The 20,066-nt window shown below is 39.4% G+C and overlaps 1 protein-coding gene across 4 annotated transcripts in view; it reads left to right on the top strand.

Moving 5' to 3' along the window:
- The window catches only part of LOC117485692 (neuropilin-2-like), a 110,903-nt gene extending 95,503 nt beyond the window's left edge, over window positions 1–15,400 (top strand). For 2 of the 4 annotated variants that reach the window (XM_034134341.1, XM_034134339.1), the window contains 2 exons: window positions 10,362–10,424; window positions 12,240–15,400. In XM_034134341.1, coding sequence (XP_033990232.1) covers window positions 10,362–10,424; window positions 12,240–12,559 — 383 coding nt within the window. In that variant the 3' untranslated portion in view covers window positions 12,560–15,400. Of the gene's footprint in view, window positions 1–4,420; window positions 10,093–10,361; window positions 10,425–12,239 lie in introns of those variants that run through there. The other 2 variants (XM_034134340.1, XM_034134338.1) reach the window with 1 other exon arrangement.
- The last annotated feature ends 4,666 nt before the right edge of the window (window positions 15,401–20,066 follow it).

Below are 20,066 nucleotides of genomic sequence, written 5' to 3'. Positions count from 1 at the left end.
GCAGCAGCAACATTGGCAGACTGAGTACCAGGGCTAGGGTTAGGGTTAGGGTTGCACATACCAATACAAGTCTTTCATGGTACCATGTATGCAAGATCTTGTTGTGTGTAGGTATTGAATGCAGTGAGTGTGCTCAGACCCATAGTCAATTACTGAAACATTGTTCATTTTGTTTTGTTCGTATGGTAAATTACTTCAAAGGTGATATAGGAAAAGAAGGGTCATTGTTGAACTGCTCAAACAAAGTCCAAAAGTCTCCATCTTGCCTTTTTCTCTTGTTTTCAATGAGTCTAAAAGGATTAGGGTAGAACCTGCCTCTGCTGTCCTGAGCTCAGTCAATCCCAACTTGTTCTTAATTGTAGAGAACAGCACACTCGCACCTCATTGATTATTTGTTGCTGATTTGCAATCACCAAGTAAGCTTCTCTGCATTCCTTCATTCAACACCATAGAAGGAGCCTTTCTCATGCAATCTATCTATTTTTGCCTCTTCCTACTTTTTGCTGATTCTTTACTTCAACCTCAAATATTTGGTTTTCATTCCCTTCTTACCTTTGTTTCCAGATGTTATTACTTGTTACTCCTATCCTCTTCTCACCTCAATCTACAGTTTAACTTTGCCCAGCAAGATGGTGCTCCCACTTGAATTAAATTCAGAGCTATTCACCATACCTTTTTATATCCTTTATCCTCAAATAGACCTGTCTGAAAGCAGATATAAAGGGCGTAGGTAGATTATGCTACTTATTTTCAAAGTGTGGGTCGGGTCCTAAAAGGCTACTCCCCAAAAATATGAACACTGGTGTTTTTACTGTTAGTAGCCCGGGCCTTAGTGACACGGAATGATAACAAAGTTGGACGACATACAAAAAAAAGTATGTATTTGCCCAATCTGAGCACTATATCAAGACTTGTCACGGTTAAGATCAAATCTATTTATTTTACTCCTTTTTATCACTCTCTGGGACAGACTTTTGTTTTGAACCTGGGGGCTAAAGCACAACAATCAACAACATTTGGTTGATTTAGGTCCATAATACAGATCCTGTGTGCTCTATCCTGTGTGTGTGTGTGTGTGTGTGTGTGTGTGTGTGTGTGTGTGTGTGTGTGTGTGTGTGTGTGTGTGTGTGTGTGTGTGTGTGTGTGTGTGTGTGTGTGTGTGTGTGTGTGTGTGTGTGTGTGTGTGTGTGTGTGTGTGTGTGTGTGTGTGTGTGTGTTCTAGTGTGTGAATAGATCAAAAACATTCTTTGAATACTGTGGGATACTTGAGCAGCACTTAGTTTTGTTCACCACAATACAATTTAATAAAAACTAAAATACCATTCCCTATAATAGCAAAAGCCTGACAAGGAAAACTCACCTGACTCACAAAGTATTTGACCTACAGTAATGCTCGCGAGTTCCTCAGATTATTGAATTCTGTACGGGTATCATATGACTCGCAGCATGACAACAGTGTCAGTTCTTGCATACGTGTGTTTTCATGAGACTGAGCCCCAGACTTAAGGATTACATGTCTCCTGCGAGACGCCTGCTGAAAAGTGATCTAGAACTAATACTGCCTATACAAGAGGATTTATATAGAAGTGCCTTGGTTTTGATATTTGTTGTTGTGTCTAGATGTGGATAATTAGAGTTAGTCAGAATACCTTTATTAGTCCCACAGAGGTATTCTGACTCTAATTATCCACATAGTGTTTGAGTTGTGGCTTTGGACAAGCAGGGTTTTTTACCAACATTATTCAGATGAAAGGGGGTTGAAACTGGATTTTAAGTGATAAAGGCATAAAAAGAGAAATTAATTGAACAATTATTTAAATTCACTTAATTTAAACAACATGTAAAGACTGACTTAATCCAAATGTGAGGAGGAAAAAAGTGATCAAGGATCAGGGCAAGGTTGTAATTGTATTTTCTTATAATCCTCCTATAATCTTCTTCTATGAAATGACATGCGCCCAGTGGAGAAAAACGAATACAATTATATTTAATAAAATAAATCAATTGACCCAAAATCACATTAAGGGAGAACCTTCAGGAGGACTGGAGATCAGATTCTAAATGAAATATGTAATTATAGCCTGATAACATGATCCTCATTTCACAACAATGGCAGTCTCATTATGGTGTGACGGGGACCAGTGTGCCACACTGTTGGTTTTTTTTGTATCTATGGCAACCAAGGAGGCATTTGGCTTCTTGAAAGAAAAAGACTGGCGGCACATTGAGCAATCATGCTACACACAAATGGAGAAAAGAAGCAAATTCTGCCTTCCAGTTTGACTATACAGAGTAGGTATAGATCCATGTTTTGAATGCCATTCAGAAAAGGACAGATTCAGTGTGTGAAGTGTCAGACCTTGAATGGGAAAGGTAGTAATTCCGCGATTCAGAAACTCTAGTAACCAATGTTCCTCGAAAGCCACACTTTTTTAGCTCTTTTAAGGAGTGGTGCTCTTGAGAAATTACTCCCTTTGTTCCCCAGATCCCTCCGTAAAAAGCAAAGTAACGGTCCATTTTTGAAACCCTAGAAATCATCCGTGTCTTAATCCACTGCTGGGAAGGCTCTCTGTGCAGGCTGCTTAGAGCCCAGCTTTACAATCAAAGCTATTTTAAACCCTTAAAGAGTATGTCTGAATTTCCCAAAAAATAAAAATGAAGCTCACTGGTTTCCTCCTGTCTTACTCGGCACCTCTCCTTCCTTTGTCCCATTATTATTGCTCTCTCGTCTCCATCTACTGTAGTTGCCCTGTGTCTATTTCCTCTTTTCTTCGTCCTTTCTTTTTCTCTTTCACATTCTTCCGTTCTTTTCTCTGTCTCTCTTTCTTCCCCGACCTCTCTCTCAGCGGGTTTCTTTCACAGTGAGTTGACAGAGTATTGAAGTTTCAGACAAACCCTCTAATGCAGGATTAAAGATATCATGGCAGGATTAGCTCTCTGCCTTCAATTCGCCTCCCTCCCACCCTCTCTCCTCACTTTCTGCTACCCCTCTCTATTTCAACCCTTTCTTTCTTCCTGTAAAGCCTTCTCTCTTATCCTTTCTCTACCCCTGTAATTTCTCTCTGATTTCCCCTATTCCCCTCTCTTTCTTCCTCCACTCGACTCCCTTTAATGCCATCTTACCCTGATAAAAGCAGCTGCGTTCTACCGAATACAACTACTCGAAACTCCCCACCCTTTGTCCAAATCAGCCAGTCCCTGCATTATCAAGGCTTTGCATTCTCTGATCGAGTCCAACGTATCGCATGAGCCTCTGCGTGTCAATGTGCAGCTAATGCTTGTGACGTTTGCATTTTTTTCTGAAGAATGAAGACTGAAGGCGACTTTAGATTGAATGCAATTGGATGTTTAAATGTTTGGAAAGTGAGCTAAATCTGGAAGCTAAATAATTTGTATGCCTACTGTTGATCTTACATATTATTTTGTGTTGAATACCAGCCAGGCACAATACTTTTTAGCTCACTGCTGCACTAATTGACCATTCGCCCATCTCCCTAAGTTACTGTTACAAGGCCTGTCAAGCTTTCCATACTCTCATACTGTGTATGCAATTTACTTTGATGACAATGTAAAATTAACAATTCAATTATTGGTTAATTTGAAACAATAGACCCTTGATTTTAGAAAAAGCTTCTTGTTTCTAGCTGTCACTCATCAATGGCAGCTAAAATGGTGGATCTGATCAGCTGTTGATGCAAAGCTAATTAAGTTAACGTTAGCATCATTAGTTGGTTAAAGTGCTGTCCCCAGCTGACTTATATTAAAATAAGAAACCTGTAAAGGTGTTTTTGAACATGCACAATGGCTATATTGATATTTTACTTTTGAAAAACTGGGCTAAGCTCAATGTACCAGGCCAAAAGTACTCATCCTAACCAGATGATGATCCGTGTAGAAAATGCTAGTATTTCAAGAACAAAAGGTAAAGATGAAAAGTGAGACATTCCAACATAAATCTGTTTAGTTTACAAACTTAACTCTACAAACTGTATTAGTAACTTACTTTTATTTATTTTTGTGAGCCCAGGAAGCAATCATTTCTGCTACCATAAGTAGACCTAGTTAGCTAAGCCTGATTAGCTAATGCTAAATTACACTTTGTTTAATCCATTCCTTATACTTTGCTTTTGGATTTTGGGAGGGCTACTCAACAACATAACCCTACAAACTCATAAAAGGTTGAGTATTGCTTTAACTACAGCTCAACACAAATTCAGCATGTAGAGGAATCCAAAGCTTGCCAGACCTGCCATGCTAGTTATGAGCTATGGTTGCTAGGCTATGATTTGACAAACTCTATCTAGGGGCTTTTAGCGAAGAGTCAATTAGACAATAAACAACCTTTACTTTCCAATGCGGCCTGCATGCCTGCCTCCGTGGTCCATAGTGCCAACCAGTAATGTGTCCTCCTGCCCTCCAGGGGGTGCCATGTCTGGGATGGAGCCCACAGTAGACACAGTGGCGGTGCAGCCTGTCCCCACCTACTGGTACTATGTGTTGGCAGGAGTCGCCGCTCTCTTACTGCTGGTGATTGTAACCGTGGTGGTGACACTGTGCTGCCATCGGTACCACTGGGCGCCAAAGAAGTCCAGCACTGGTCACCATCATTCAGTGATGTACCACAACAGCCAGCAACCCAATCAGCAAGGTCACCAAAACTGCTACCAGAACCAAAATCTCAGCTATAATCGGATCCAGAGCCCCAACCAAAACCACCTGTACCCAGCTACTGGGCCGAGCCCGAGCCTTGACCCCATGCTCACCATCAGAATGGATAAAGACGACAGCTATGACTCCCAGTGTTGAAAACAACTGGACACCATGTGAATGATAACATTTGATTGGATTGCTTTGTCAAATAAAGCGATCAAAGTGGGTGAAATCTCCCTCAACAGCAGTATTCATAATCGGCACTCTTCACTGATCTACATGGAAGAGACACTGCTGTTGCTGATGACTGATCTGATTGTCTGATCAGCATGCACTTTTGATAAAACTATATTGTTGGCTGACACTGACAGAATGTAATCCTGACTTTACCATCATCAGGGAGAGTAGATGAAAGAACTTAAATTGCCAATTCTGATGGCTGAGGAGGGCCTGATTACTTTTTTGATGTACTTAAGAGAATTCTGACTTCTACAGCTGCACCTTGACTGTGGACATAACACATGTAGTGTACATTGTCACTGTTGTAACAGTATATTTTCCTCCTTTACAAATGTCAGAGTAGGATATATCTGGCTGCCGTTTGGACACTGCCTGCCTCCAAATAACCTTTCCAATAGAGAAGGGATTTACACAAAGGTACACGGAGATAGAAGTCACAATGTGTGCTGCATTAAAAGAGAGAAGGCTATTTCTCTGGGGCAGAATGAAGCCTCTGCTTATTTGTCCACTAGCCTTTGAGAGACCGAGAGTGACAGAGACAGATTAAGAACAGAAAAAGGGAAGAAGTACGGATAGAATTAGTGCTGCCCGTCCAGCCGTGACAGATAGAAGGCTACAGATCCACCGTGGGTGGTGAAGGAGGAATCAGTGTTCTCTGTCTGGTTTACACGGCAGGGTAGATAGGATGAGACAGCTTAAGTCGCATCCTGCAGACCTAGACACAATTCCTCTCTGCAACACACAGTCTCGAATACATATGCACGGACACTTCGGAAACTTTTAAGTGGCTAATAATTGAGTCTTGCGTGAAGCCCCGAGTGCATTTTTCATTACATCCTGATATGCCTTTCTTAAAGTGTGCTTTAAAACGATTACCTCCTCACCTCCAGAACGAGGTTGTGCCTCAGTGTCAAATAGGAGTATGAATGGACAGTTTTGCCTTGATCTCATAGATAATCCAATGCCTGTGTCTGTTAATGTTCAACCTGAGTATGTCCTGCACACATTAGACTGAATGAATGAAACAAATCCAAAATGTATTGAGTATCTTAAGATGCAGTTTGAAGTCTGTGCAAGTTGAAGTTCTTTGCACCTGGTAAATGTTTTTGTGTTCTCCTTTAATAATTTAATATATTGTGAAAATATTTGTTGTGGCTGCACAGTTTTGCTTCTATTCCTTTCATTCACCATGGTATTTCAAAATCAAACTTATTTCTTGATGTCTACTTAATTATCCATCCAACTTTATTTGTTTGCATTTTCTCATGATTTCCAACGTTGACAGATACGTTAGCATAAAACTTGTGTGCCATGATGCATTTTTGCAATGTCGAGAGTACCATTAGCACTTTTTCGCTTCTTGATAATGATTATTTTGAAGGCTTTGATGATTCATTCTGACAATTTCTTACATTTACTGTGAATCTTAATATAAAAAAGTGGAGTAATGTACTGGTTGTGAATTGAATATATTTTTCTTGCTTTGTTATCACATACTATTACAGTATGCCTCCATGTGCTTTTTGATGTTTAATAGTTATTCAATGTTTATTTTTATACTCACTGGCTGTTGTTTTTAAGGCAACAGTTATGTGGATTGTGTTCACTGAGATGATCTTAACAACTTTTTCTTGACTTTTAATGTTATGTCAAATACTCAATGAAGGCCATTTTGCAACAGCAAACGTGTTTCCCTCATTAGCACCCATCTTCAAGGTTAAGTGGTATATGGATAGGAAATGGAAGACATTAAGTATGTCATGTTGAAATTATCCAAAGCATGAACAAAACTTAAGGAATTTGCTTGGTTTTGGTTGAAAAATATTCAACTTTCGATCCACTGTAGTATTTCTCAGCAGTTCACCATCTTATGTTGTAGGCTACTCCTTTACATCATTCTGTTCATGCACAAATCCCCTAGCCTTTTTTTTTATCAAAACCCCGCTTACTCCTATTCTCCTCCCTTTATCGAAAATCCTCCCAGCAAAAGAAAACACAGGAGAGAAAATGAGAGGCAGAAAGGAGAGGAGAGCAAACTCTCTCAGAGGAAAAGGGCCCATTAAGCGAGCCCCCTTTACCTCCACAGAATGCGCCCAGAGATGGAGGAAGATGAAAGAAGTAAAAAAAATACTTTTCTAAAGATAGATTTTTTCTTTTTTACTCCGAGAGGAAGGCTAACGGGGAGGCAGGTCGGGTTTGGATTGAAGGAGGAGGGCAGGTTGTTTCAAACACAACAGCAGATGAAAGAAGTCTTGGCAGAATAGACAGAGCGATGGAGAGACACACATGTTCTCAAACAAACATAAACCAGTGTTAGCAGAGAAAATGCAGTCACTCAAATAGTTGCATGCATGTTCAGAAACCATCTCTCCATATTGACGTGTTTCCTCAAATTGTGTCTCGTTTTGTATTCTCGTTATTTTATGCTCGCACATCCATCCCCTCTGCCTTCCATTTCAATCGACTTGTGCGTGATTTACACATTATATGACTCACTCTAGCAGCCCTGCGCTCTAACCCAATCAATGTGGGTCCGAAATTCTAATGGAGGAATGATATATTACTGTATTTATGTTGTGCTACCAATGCACTTTTTCCCCCTTTCATTCTCCTTCCCTCCATCAAAGTTTTTGCAAGATTTGGAAAATGTGCTGGCTTGTCTTCATGCCGCACTTTGAAATCAGCCATCCCTCACTTTCCTCTCGCTGCTCCATCACAGACTACTTTGAAGCCCTTTAATATTTCTAATTAGTTAATGGAGCTGATTGCATTCATAAAACCCTGCAGTAAGCATTTCTAGCCCTCAGGCCATTTCTTTTTCCTTTTCCCCCCCTGCCTCCTCCTCCTCCTCCTCCTCCTCCTCCTCCTCCTCCTCTGTCTCCTGGAGAAATATTACGAGTGAAAGCACTATAACAGGTCCTTGGGTCCCCGCTGCAACAGCGCATGGTGCCAAAGAACTATCCATGTCTTTTCCCGAATAAAGAAAGCCCCCCCTTTTTATTCTTCTCTTTGCTAATTGGAGAGTGGAGATAAAATGGGGCTACGGGGAGTTTTAATCTCCTTTCAGATCCGCATGATGATTCTTCTCAGGATCCTAGCCTGAGGGCTTTAAGCCAGGATCATTAGAAAGTGTTCAACAGTCGTCCAAAGAGTGCCCGTCCAACCATCTCTCTTTTTCCCCGATATCCTGATTCTTTTGCGTTCTTTAATGTTTTGTCAAGGCCTGTGGTGATTTCATTTGACTGTGAGAGAGGAGAAGCTAGAGCCTGGAGGGTCTGTTGTGAGACTGCACATTAACACAACCAGAACAAATTAGATGCTTTCAAGTGTATGTACGAATGTATAGTCTTACATGGAGAGAACATTTCAGTGAGACCTCCAGAACATATTATAATTTGCAGTGTGACTACTGGGATCAGCCATATTTATAACTTCAGTATCGGTTGTTTCACTACTGATTGCCTGTGCCGCTCAGTGACTGCAGTACTTTAAATTAAAGGGGCCCTTTTATGCTTTTGGGGTTTTATATATGTTCATCTGCATGGGAATGCTCTGCAAAGGCTCAAATCAAAAAGTAGGGGGGAGTTTCTCTCCCACATACCTCCCCGCCCCTGCCTGAAACGCCATAGTGTCATCAATGTGTTACACTCGTGCCCCTATTGGCTAGCTAGGCTAAGGGGCAGAACATCTCTAAGCTGTTGACCAATCACAACAGAGTCTGCCAGCTAACCAATCAGAGCAGACTGGGCTCTGGTTTCAGATAGATAGTGAAAAATAACAAATATAAAGCACTTTTTCAAAGTTAAAGCATGGTACAGTAGAGGCACACTATACAAAAATGAGCATAATAGGGCCCCTTTAAATAACATGACAACCTTATTTTGTTTTGTTGGGTGTTTCAGACAAACATCATTTCAAGTCATGTTCATAATCTGCAGTCAAATTTGGAGTTTATATAACACTTTTTACTAATTTGTCACTTAATTTTGGTAATGTGACATCACACATTTTAGGGGTTAAGTGCATCTACAGTTTTATTTTTATTTTATTTTCGAAAATCGACCTTGATGATGCCATTTCTATTAAGTGATTCAATGATGTTGTTATTGTTCTTTGATTTCTTATTGTAATAATAGTTTTTTTATTGATCAGAAAGATTGTTTGTGATGTAAATCTGACTGATCATTCTGAAGCATGGCCTCAGCCAGGGATGAACTTGGTTTAAACTTAAACTGTGACTAGTTTAGCTTAAAACCAGCGTTGAAGTGCTTGAACATTCGTCCCTGGCTTCAGCCGCCTCACTGTATTTACTCCTCTGACTCTGTGAGGGACATAACTCGACTTTATGATTGTCTTTTTGACTCGCGCTGCATTTTACTGTCTCGCACTTCAAGCTAATTAAATATTGAACTACAGAGAAACACACAAAGCCAAGCGGCACCCATACTCCATCCCATAATCAAATAATTAAATAAGCAAATTCTAAAACATCAGAGAAAGACTACACTCCATTTAGCAAAGGATTTCTTGGTTCGCTGTTATTAACATTACAATCCAATTGAGTCGCTTTCTTTTAGGTTATTCTATAATTGGATTTGGAAGTCAATTTTGTGTCATTTAAAGGATGGGATTCACTTCTTTTTTTCAAGGAAATTACCTCATATTTAATACATGAGCGAATATTTTAATTTCACAGATAGCAGGTGTCATTCAAAGTATTCATTTAGTGTTATTATTTACAAAATAACAAGTATTGGAAGTTCGTAAAAGCTGTTTATAGGAGACATTGTCTGAATGCCCCGTTAAGATTGTCTCATAGGAAAATGACCTTATCTAACTAAGGAAATGAAGCTCCGTATCCTTTCTCCTATCAACTAAATTAGTTTTTCAACTCTTATCTTTGAATATCTATGACGGTTTCATTTAATATGTTTTTGGATCCTTTGCCCCAGCAATAAATGATTTTTAGCTGCCCAGATACTGCTCTATTTTTCTTTTCCTGAGGACTTTAATATCAATTTCCTTGAATAAAACTGAAATGAAGCAGAATTTAGCTTCCAATCCCTTCAAAGCCATGCACTTCAGCCTGCCTCAGAAATATAATGTGGTATTTTAGCTTGTTGAATTTCATGGTCTTGGAATAAAAAAGAAAATATATTGTTGGGAATGTGAAGGTAATAAAAGTGATATTTTTCTATGAAACGGTTTTGTGTCCTTTTATTTCGCACTTCAGTTTCCCCTTTTCTCTCTCTTGAAATAACACGGTTTAAAGGCGATCTCTAGCCTGTTATCTTCAGACAGTTTAAACAAGACCACTCACTGTTTGTGTAGTTTGATTTCCAACTACAAATAGAGCTTGTGTGCTCACAAATGGATGATGCTATCACAACATGTTTTTTCACTTTTCAGTAGTTCTGACTTGACTGGATGTTTGAGATTAATAATATTTTCTGTCTGTATCGTTTTAACAGATCCCAGGCCTATGGATTTTGGAAAGGATCCTGTTTTCAACCCGAAGACATCCATCAATGGAGGTGAGGTTCAAAGTCCCCTTCTTACCGCTTCTTTCCTTAACTTTGTGTCCTTTCCTCTTTCCCTTCCTTTCCTTTCCTTTCCTTTCCTTTCCTTCTTTTGCTTTCCTTTAATTTCATTTTTGTGTCTCACCTCTCCTTTATTTCCCTCCCCTCACCTCTCCCCTATTTTCCTTTCCTTCCCTCTCCTCTCAGCCTGAGGCTGTACTGGCTTGTTTTACAAGTCTCACCCACATAATAGTGAAACAGCTCTTTAAGCAGAGGCATGCCCATGGCTCTTCTTTTCTTGTGATTCCACAAGAACAAGCCTGTGGCAACAGTGACAGACTATCTCTGCTGTGTGTGTGTGTGTGTGTGTGTGTGTGTGTGTGTGTGTGTGTGTGTGTGTGTGTGTGTGTGTGTGTGTGTGTGTGTGTGTGTGTGTGTGTGTGTGTGTGTGTGTGTGTGTGTGTGTGTGTGTGTGTGTGTGTGTGTGTGTGTGTGTGTGTGTGTGTGTGTGTGTGTGTGTGTGTGTGTGTGTGTGTGTGTGTGTGTGTGCGTGCGTGTGTGTGCGTGCGTGTGGGCTTCCTCTCCTCCTCTTTTATGTTTCGTAGCAGACAAAGTGAGACAGACAGCTTCCTCCTGGGCACCTAGAAAACGTCTGTCTGTAACAATCACACTTTACTTCCTGTAGGTCTTTGGATGTGTGTCTGTTAACAGTATCGGTGTGTGTGTTTCTGTAGTTGTGTCTGTGAACAGTATGTGCACATGCATGAGTTATTATCCCTTGTTTCTCCCAGCCCCCCTGACAGATACAAGAAGAGTACTCAGCCTTTACCTCGTGTGTGTGTGTGTGTGTGTGTGTGTGTGTGTGTGTGTGTGTGTGTGTGTGTGTGTGTGTGCCATAAAACACTCTAAATGTAGTACTTAATTGCAGATTGGCTTGTTCATGTGTATACATTCATTAAGTGGATTAGCATGATCGCTTATGCCAACTAGATGTGCACACAAGACACACCGGAGAGCTCCTTTACACTAATTCATTTTATTATGTTTCCAAACTAATGAAGTCTATAACAACAACAGTTCTGGGGATACTGAAAGGAACATTTGCCTCTGATGCATGTTGAATACATTTGTGAGACTTTTCCACTGTTGAAGAAATAAATACCACATCCTTCTCATACACAAGTCCTATGTAATGTATAAGACCGGTCAAATCAAATAGTTGTTGCTTCTACAGCTTGACTTGGTATGGCATAACCTTTATCTCATAGTGGCTAATTCTAGTTCAATTTCAGATAGTTATTCCTGTTTGATTGAGTCACTTGTCCATTTCTGACTCCTCTCAGACCATTATAATACAGTGCAACCCCATTATTTCATAATGGTCACTTGGGACCTCAGTGGTGCTATTAAACAAAAGTAAAACTTACTCAATTTAAAGGAATATTCCAATGTTTGTACATGTATACTGTTGAGGCTTCTTGGCAGTTTTTTGTATCTCCATTTATTTCTCAATTACTGTATTCTTGGAACTTGTTAACCTTTAAGGTTAAGATTATTAATTTAAATGATGCATGCAATCATTAAACTTGTTATCAATGCAACTCAACCTTGGTGCCAAACAACAATTATGTCAATGGAAGTGTATGAAAACCAATGATTGCGTATAATGATAGGAAAAACACATCAATTACACCAGTGTGACTCACTTTGAAATGAAGTATGATTTGTAGTCAAATGACTTACATAAGCAAAACCATTGATAATCCATGCTTCCTGAACATAAACATGTTTTAATTATGTGTTCCCTAACGTTTCCTGTTTTCTCTCCAGACTATGTCTTCCCAGGTTGGTCGTCCTTTTCCACCCCGTCCTCCTCCGATGTGGACCCCTCCTCCGTCACCCTATCGTCGGAGAAGGACAACGCCTGGCTGTACACACTGGACCCCATCCTGCTCACCATCATCGTGATGAGCTCCCTGGGAGTGCTTCTGGGTGCGGTGTGTGCGGGACTGCTCCTCTACTGCACGTGCTCCTACAGCGGGCTGTCCTCGCGCTCCTCCACAACGCTGGAGAACTACAACTTCGAGTTGTACGACGGGATCAAGCATAAAGTGAAGATCAACCAGCAGAGGTGCTGCTCAGAGGCATGAATAGAAGGAAGAAGACTTTAGGGAACTAGATCCCTCGCCAAAGTTCTTTTGGTTCTCGGTTTGGACAAAGAAAATATGAAAAGGAAGCACTATGTGATATTTCAATCCCCTCCCTTTTATCCTGCTCTGATGTCTGAAGGGGGAAACATTCAACCTGGAGTGTCCCCACCTGTTTGGGTGCCAGTAGGCATTGATTTCCCAATGAGGCCTAAAGCGGGGGAACACCTGATCCCAATCCCTCCTCCCCACAGTACCGTATCTCCTCTGCCTGCAGGAGAGAGCCTGCTTGATTCTTAAAGCCTGTGAATGATTGAAGGAATGAATAAATGAATATGAATGACAGATCTAACATAGAATATAACCCACCAGCCACTGGAATGAAGCTTGGATGTTGATGGACTGTAGCACTGTGACAATCTGGACGTTTGGACCACAAATGACAGCACAGTCTTATGTGAGGTGTTCAAATGTGACATGTGCCCATTACTGGTACTTTGTACATGGGCAATGTGAACTGTGTCCTCGTTGGCTTTAATTTGAATGTGGCTGAAATGAAAAAGCTCCAGCTTCTGACTGTTGGTGAAGACTTCAGCACCAGTGGACCATTCAATGTGGGTACTTTTGACTGAAATCAACACATATCAAGCGAATGCCTATTCCCCCCCCCTAAAGAAGTTTTAAAAGATATCAAACTGAAATGAATCTAACGGTAAAGAAAGATTGAAAAAGGACATTTTCTTTTTATTTGTTTCCAAGAGTTTTAGATATGAGTTCTGGGGCTTTAAAACGTCCATTAGTGCGCCACATGGCGCCGCTCGCTCCTTTGTTTTTTGACCGAGGCCTGCGCTTTGTGAAACCAGTGGCTTAGAAGAGTAATGGTGACTGTTTTTGTTATGTTTTAGACTTGTGTCTGTTTGGAAAAAAAAAGGTTAAAGAAAAGCCAGCTTCAGTTCGTAGCCGCCCTGTAGAGCTCTTACGCCATTTTTAGACTTTCTTTAGCGTTGTGTTGGACTCCATGGTCTTAACTGTTACTTCAGTCCTTTTCTATTTTCACACATTTTCCATTGATCAGACTTTACAAAGGAAGGTAAAGGAAGATGGAAGACAGAAAATCAGAGGTTTATTTAAATCTAACATGCTGTTATGGAGTCGTGATTTAGATTCAGTATTCTAGGGTTTGTCTTTGGTATATATCTATATTTTTTTGCTTTTCAGACTGTATGATGCCCAAATGATGGACAGACACTGTGTGAACAAAATGTCAGTGATTGTTTTATCGCAACCTATGGATTGCCAAAGAGCTGTGTATGTGCACAGGGGGTCCGAACAAGTGTTAAAAGAGGCCGGGTGGAGAATGGACTGAGAGATAAATCACCCTGCCTTTTATCCAACGCTCTTATAGCGTCACCCCCCCTGAATGAAGGACGCTCAAAAAAACGGAAGGAGAAGGAAATGACTAAAGGAGGATAGTGGAAATCGTACCGTCGACTTTCTTGGACACACAATCGAGCCTTAAGCTAACTACAGTAAACGCTGTATCGGAGGACAGCCATCGAGGAGTGCCAGTGCTGCTGATGAACAGGAGGAGACACACACACACACACACACACACACACACACACACACACACAAGTTAGACAGGAAGAAAGAAAGAGACAAGGGAATTATATGGTTATTATATGGTTATATGGTCGCAGCTGTTTCTCCGACAAAAATACATCTCATGTCATTATTTGGCTTCAGCTTAATTCATTTTTTATATCTAGTAGCGCAATGGAGCAATGTCTCTTGTTTGTATCAAGCATCTATACAAGCATGCAGAAACTCAAATGTGTAACAAGGGAGAAGGCAAGCTAGCAAGCAATTTGACATGATATGGGTATAAAACAGCGGAAATGCATTCAAGATAGTTGTTGAAGCACTTAAAAATACACACAATGTTCGGTGTTGACAGAATGCTTATTCAAACAATTTTACAAATATACATGAATTGGAAATAGTCGGAGACTGACTTCTTTAGTGTCAAAATAACACGTGCATTTGAAGTAAACTATCTGCAGTTAAAGATGTGACTTGAACATTGGATTAACTTGTCAATTGAAGTCTATGAAAGATTTATATGAAAACATTCATCTATACAACTGGAGTTGCGCTGACAGAAAGGTGATTGTCTGCCTGGAAATGTATCTGTCTGACAGACTGATAGGACAGACAATAACACGAGACTGTCAGCAGGACAGGTGAAAGCTGACAAACCAGACAAACATACACACAGAAAGTATAACAGAGGAAGGAAAGTCTGGGGAAAAACATGTCGCACTTGTCTCTCTCATCTCTTCCTTTTCAGCGGTATTGTGTGGATAAAGCCAACATGCCTAGTGAGATGACATAAACAAAAGAAAATAGTGGGTTCATAAAAAGGTGTGGAAAGAAGATCGTATAAGGAGAGATAAAGGGAGTGGATATAATAGAGAGAGACAGAGGGTTTTCTGTCCATCTAACTGCGTTTTCATTGGACTGTTTTCCAAGTGCCTTGGAGCTCTTTTATTATGTCTCTCAAACGAACACCAGGTCATTTAGAAACACACACCAGACTCTCTGTTTCTCCCGCTTGTCTTTTAACACTTTGAAGTCCATTTAGTATTACCTCTTCTGTCTCGATGGATACACACATAAATACACCGACACACTCATACACACACACAGACAAATGCATTAAGATGTACACACACAAACCTACGGCACTGGCCAGATAACTCAAACTGTTGTTTGTAGACTTTGTACAGAAGAATTTCTTTTTTAATGTTATTATTATTATTTAATAAAGGCTAAATAACAAGTGATTTGGTTCTTTATTTTGTATTGCTCATGTGTATTTTGTATGTGTTTATTTGTCTTAAGTTTTAGTGCTAATTATATGACTAACTTACCTAGTCGAACATCAAACATCCAAAGCATGTAATGAGTTTTATTCAGGGTTTATCGTTTTATAAAAGGAGAGTATGGGGTAAATATGTTTGACCTACAGCACATTTAACACTCCCACTCATAAAAGAGTCGTTTTGTGTCATACTGATAGAAAAACAATATCTTCTTGCAAGTTTGTCAGTTAAGAGAATAATGCAAATTCTACAAAGTATGGAAAAATTATTATGGCTCATAATTAATAGTTGAGTAAAAGTGTGTGTTTGTGTTTCGATTTACATTTTTAACATCTGTTGTCTTTTTTGTATATTATCTAAAGCATAAAATAATGAGCCTGGAGCTTATTATATTGGACTGAACATGGTGACGTTTTTGGGATAACTAGATTAGAGTTGGAAATAATGCAAGTGTAAAATGTTGCGTGTGGGTGTCTGCACAATATAAATCAACACATTTAAGAATTGGGTATTAAGGCAGTAATGTATTTGAAACCAGTTAGAAGAAAACACATTTAAAGAGGTGTTTTTCTTTTTTTTCTAAAGCATTTAAAACTTCACTATAGACTGCCCTACATCCCTGACCATCTGGCCCTCCTTACTATGCATCCTAATTCTAGTTTGGTTATAGCGCTTTAATTAGCTTGGAGAGCCCTTATCAGTGATTTCTCTGCATCAGCATTTCTTCACCTCTTTCTTCTTGTTTTTTTTCTCATACCTCCTGCCCTCATTTGTTCATTGCTTCTTTATCTCACTATTACTCTTCTCCTTAGGAGACCGACCCGATTCTCACGCTGCTGTCCACCAGTCAAGTGTTATAGCTGGATATGGCTGGATGATCATAAGATTATGTGGGCGATGATCCTCTCAGGGTGTTCTGCACCAAATCTGTTACCCTCACTTCCCTCTTTGATTTAGATGAGTAGTTTTAAAAAAAATTAATTTAAAAGGATATAAAAAAACTCATAGTATAGTATTTTAGAACAATTATATGTCAAGAATATCATGAAAGAAAGATATAATGAAAAAAGTTTTATTTCGTTGTTTTAGTATTCTGATAAATATGACGAAAAAAGTCATACTATACTTGTCGGAGTATGGTATATGGTAAAGCACGTCAAAAACCTAGTCATAGTATAGTATAATGTACATGAATATTTGTTTTAAGTTTTGAAAAGACGACATAGTATGTCCAAAATATCATAAAAAACGACGTAGTATAGTATGTCGAAAATATCAGAAAAACGACAAAGTATAGTAGGCCTATGTTGAAAATATCAGAAAAAAAGACGCAGTAATTGTATGTCAAAAATATCAGAAAAAACTAAATAGTATAGTATGTTGAGAAGGTCCTTCAGAAGCGAGGCAAGAATCCTTCCTAGCCTCGGAAAATGAAGAATGGTGGAACAGGCTAACAGGTGTGCGAGGCCCCGCCTTAAATGGAGCGCGATTTCCGCCAAAGATTTTGGAAATTGGTCCGTGCGCAAAGCATTGTGGGGATTTTAAGACCGCGGAGGATAAACATGTGCTGCCTCGAAATTTCCCGCAACGAAGGACGCCGGCCTCGGTAGAATTCCAAGGATCCTGGACATTGGAACAGTCCTTCGGCGGGACTTGATGACGTAGCATCCTTGAAATAGTTGCTCTGGAGGAGCCTTCCTCGACATTGAGAAACACCCGGAATGTCAAAAATATCAGAAAAGACTGCAAATCAAAGTATGTCGAAAATATCAGAAGAAACAACATAGTATATTATATCGACAATATCATAATAAACGACGCAGTATAGAATGTTGAAAATATCAGAAAAAACTGCATGGGATGCCGACAATTTAGGAAAAACAGCATACTATAGTATGTCAGAAATATAAATAAAATGACATCGTCAAAATTCCATAATAGAAATATAATAGTTAATGAATAGCATTTCCTTTTTTTTCTTTTTTATCAGTCAGAATATAAACAGCAGCAACAGTTGTGAATTCTCTGGGAAGTTGAATGTTCAGCATCTTAACATTTAAAATTCTGCAGGGAAACATTTTCCATCAACTGTGACATTTGACATTTGAGCAGCAAGCATCATTGATGTAAACACAGTCTGTCTCCAGAGTCCTGCTCTCTGCCCACACCCTCTGACATGAAAACACACAATACACACACATATGCATACCGATAGAAGTTTGGATTCATTCCCTCATTTAATCCATACGATTCAAGTATGTGCTGCATATAATCAAGTAGCTTTCTATGTCTAACACTTCTCTTTTACACTGTCTCCTCCACTTGGGGATGTAGAAATGTTTTTAATGGTCCAGATTTTCAGGGATTTCACGATCCGTGATTTGCATCCACATAATGACGTGGTCCAGATCTCATCTTCCCATATCCACGGGCGCACACAAACTCAAGCATGCCTGTGTGAACGTTCTTCTTGGATGCAGACACACACTTCAGACAGGTCTCTTGTGGTTGGCCTTTGCTGAGTGTGTAACCTACTAACACAAATTTGAAATTTCTGCTTAGCAGCACGAATCACTCATCACACAGACACGCACACACTCAAACACCCGCACACACAATCACAGACAGACTCATAAAATGAAAAGTGCTACATATGAATATTAATTTCACAGCTTTTGTTAGAACAAAACAGAAAAATATGTATTTGTAGCAACCTCTTAGTGTTATCCTGTTAAGCACTGAGCCTGTTTTTCAGGTCTCAGGCTAGAAAATGACATTCCCAGAACAAATTACCATATCTTCCCTTCTAAAAGGGTTAAATTAATAATCTTTATTCTCAAAGTAATGATAAACCTGTGAGTTGGATGTAGAAAAGTCAGAATCAATATAGATGTTTTTTATTTTAAAGAAAATTCAGATTTTACATATATAGTAAAAAACTGTAAATTATAGTGTCCGTCCAAAAATTCTTTTTTACTTATAGTGAAAACTACCCTTGGATGATGGGTTAGTCGACTAAAAGCTTTAGGAATCCAAAGTACAACATATAATAAGTACCCTGTATCAAGATTGATGCAAAACAAGTGACATTTGACCTTTTTAGAGAGATTTAGCCAAAAGAAAAACAAAAGAAAACCACTTCTGGGGTCATTTGGGTGGTTTGACCTATCTCTGGCCCCCCTTGGTCGATTTTGATGAATGAAATCTCTTTATAACCGCTAGAGCCAATGGAATCGAGGGAAAGTTCTATACACACCAACACGTTAACAAATAAGGAGTGAGAGTGACGCGTTACCAAAACCGGAAGCTGCATACACTCTGGTGGCTACCATTAGCAGCTAACTTTTTCGCTCCGATTTTTACATAAAAATGGAATTATGGATTATAAATAATTTTTCAAAGGCACAGATACATTATTAACCTATGGATCAACAGTTGTAGCCTCTTTTTTTTTCGTTTTAATGCCATTGAACACGTCTTTTGATCAGATTGACAGCTACGGTGAGACGATCTCCCGTAAAAGCTCCGTAAAGGTACGTGTTGTGATGTCTGTGTTTGCTTCCCCTGTCGCAAGTTCGGATCGCTCAGTGATGATACTATAACTATATAATCTGTGGAGTCTCATCTTTAATCGGATATATTGTATGTGCAGCTGCGATAAGTAATAAGGGTATCTTTATCTTGAGTTGTGTGCCAAAGTCAGTTTGCATTTTTTCGCTCAGGGGTCATTTAGACGCTTCTTATGAGACTTGTGTTTTGTTTTGGTAAAAATGGTTCATATCTTCAGTTAGCTGAGATTATTCCCGTTAATCTGGTGCTACACATTAATAGTTTCATAAATGTTAAGAAGCCCTTGACATTGTCTCGAAAAAAAAACGGTGGGAGGGGTCCAATGGGGGGACCGTCGTCCTTAAGAGGTTAGTATTAAACAAATTATTTTAGGCAAATTCACACTTGATATTTTTAGTTATAACACTTAAAAGGCAATCAATGCCATAATTACATGGTTTAGTTGAATACTCCAAGCTGATTGGTCAATTTCAAACATTCTGCAGTCTGCTATTTTTTAAGGAGGAAACTCTGATCAAGGGACTATGTGCAGTCGTATCAACGGCAGAAAGAAGTCTGGTCAATTTACAGTATAGGTCAGCGTTGCCAAAAAATAAGCTGTTGAACAAATGTTTTTATATTTATTTTTTATTTGTGTGGAGAGCACAAAACTTTGGATTCATGATGGCTAAACTGTCTCAAGTAAAGGGAACCATGCAGAAAGAGAGCTGAATGTCAGAGAATTTAGAAGAACAGACAAACAGGAAGTAAACACCAAAGCGAACACAGTATGGGCTCTGGAAGTGTTTAAAGACTGGTCAATGGAAAACGAAATGTGACATGATACCTGACTTACAGCATAAAGATCCAGTGACCATCTTTAGCTTTGAAAAGGTTGAATTTAGAATGTATCAGGGTGAATTCACAGCAGACATTACCCAACAGTTATATCACTCCTCCTCTCTCAGCCTGCCCTCCAATAATACTTTTTCCATCCCTGCTTCGCCTTTTATCACAAACACAACCAGATGCACACACATAAACCAACAGGCAGTCCTTTTTTTGTGGTCAGCCTG

This window comes from Trematomus bernacchii, unplaced genomic scaffold, assembly GCF_902827165.1.
Source record: "Trematomus bernacchii unplaced genomic scaffold, fTreBer1.1, whole genome shotgun sequence".
NCBI classification, from domain to species: Eukaryota; Metazoa; Chordata; class Actinopteri; order Perciformes; family Nototheniidae; genus Trematomus; species Trematomus bernacchii.
Note: the sequence above shows the minus strand (reverse complement) of the source record. Positions and strands in the feature narration are given on the sequence as shown.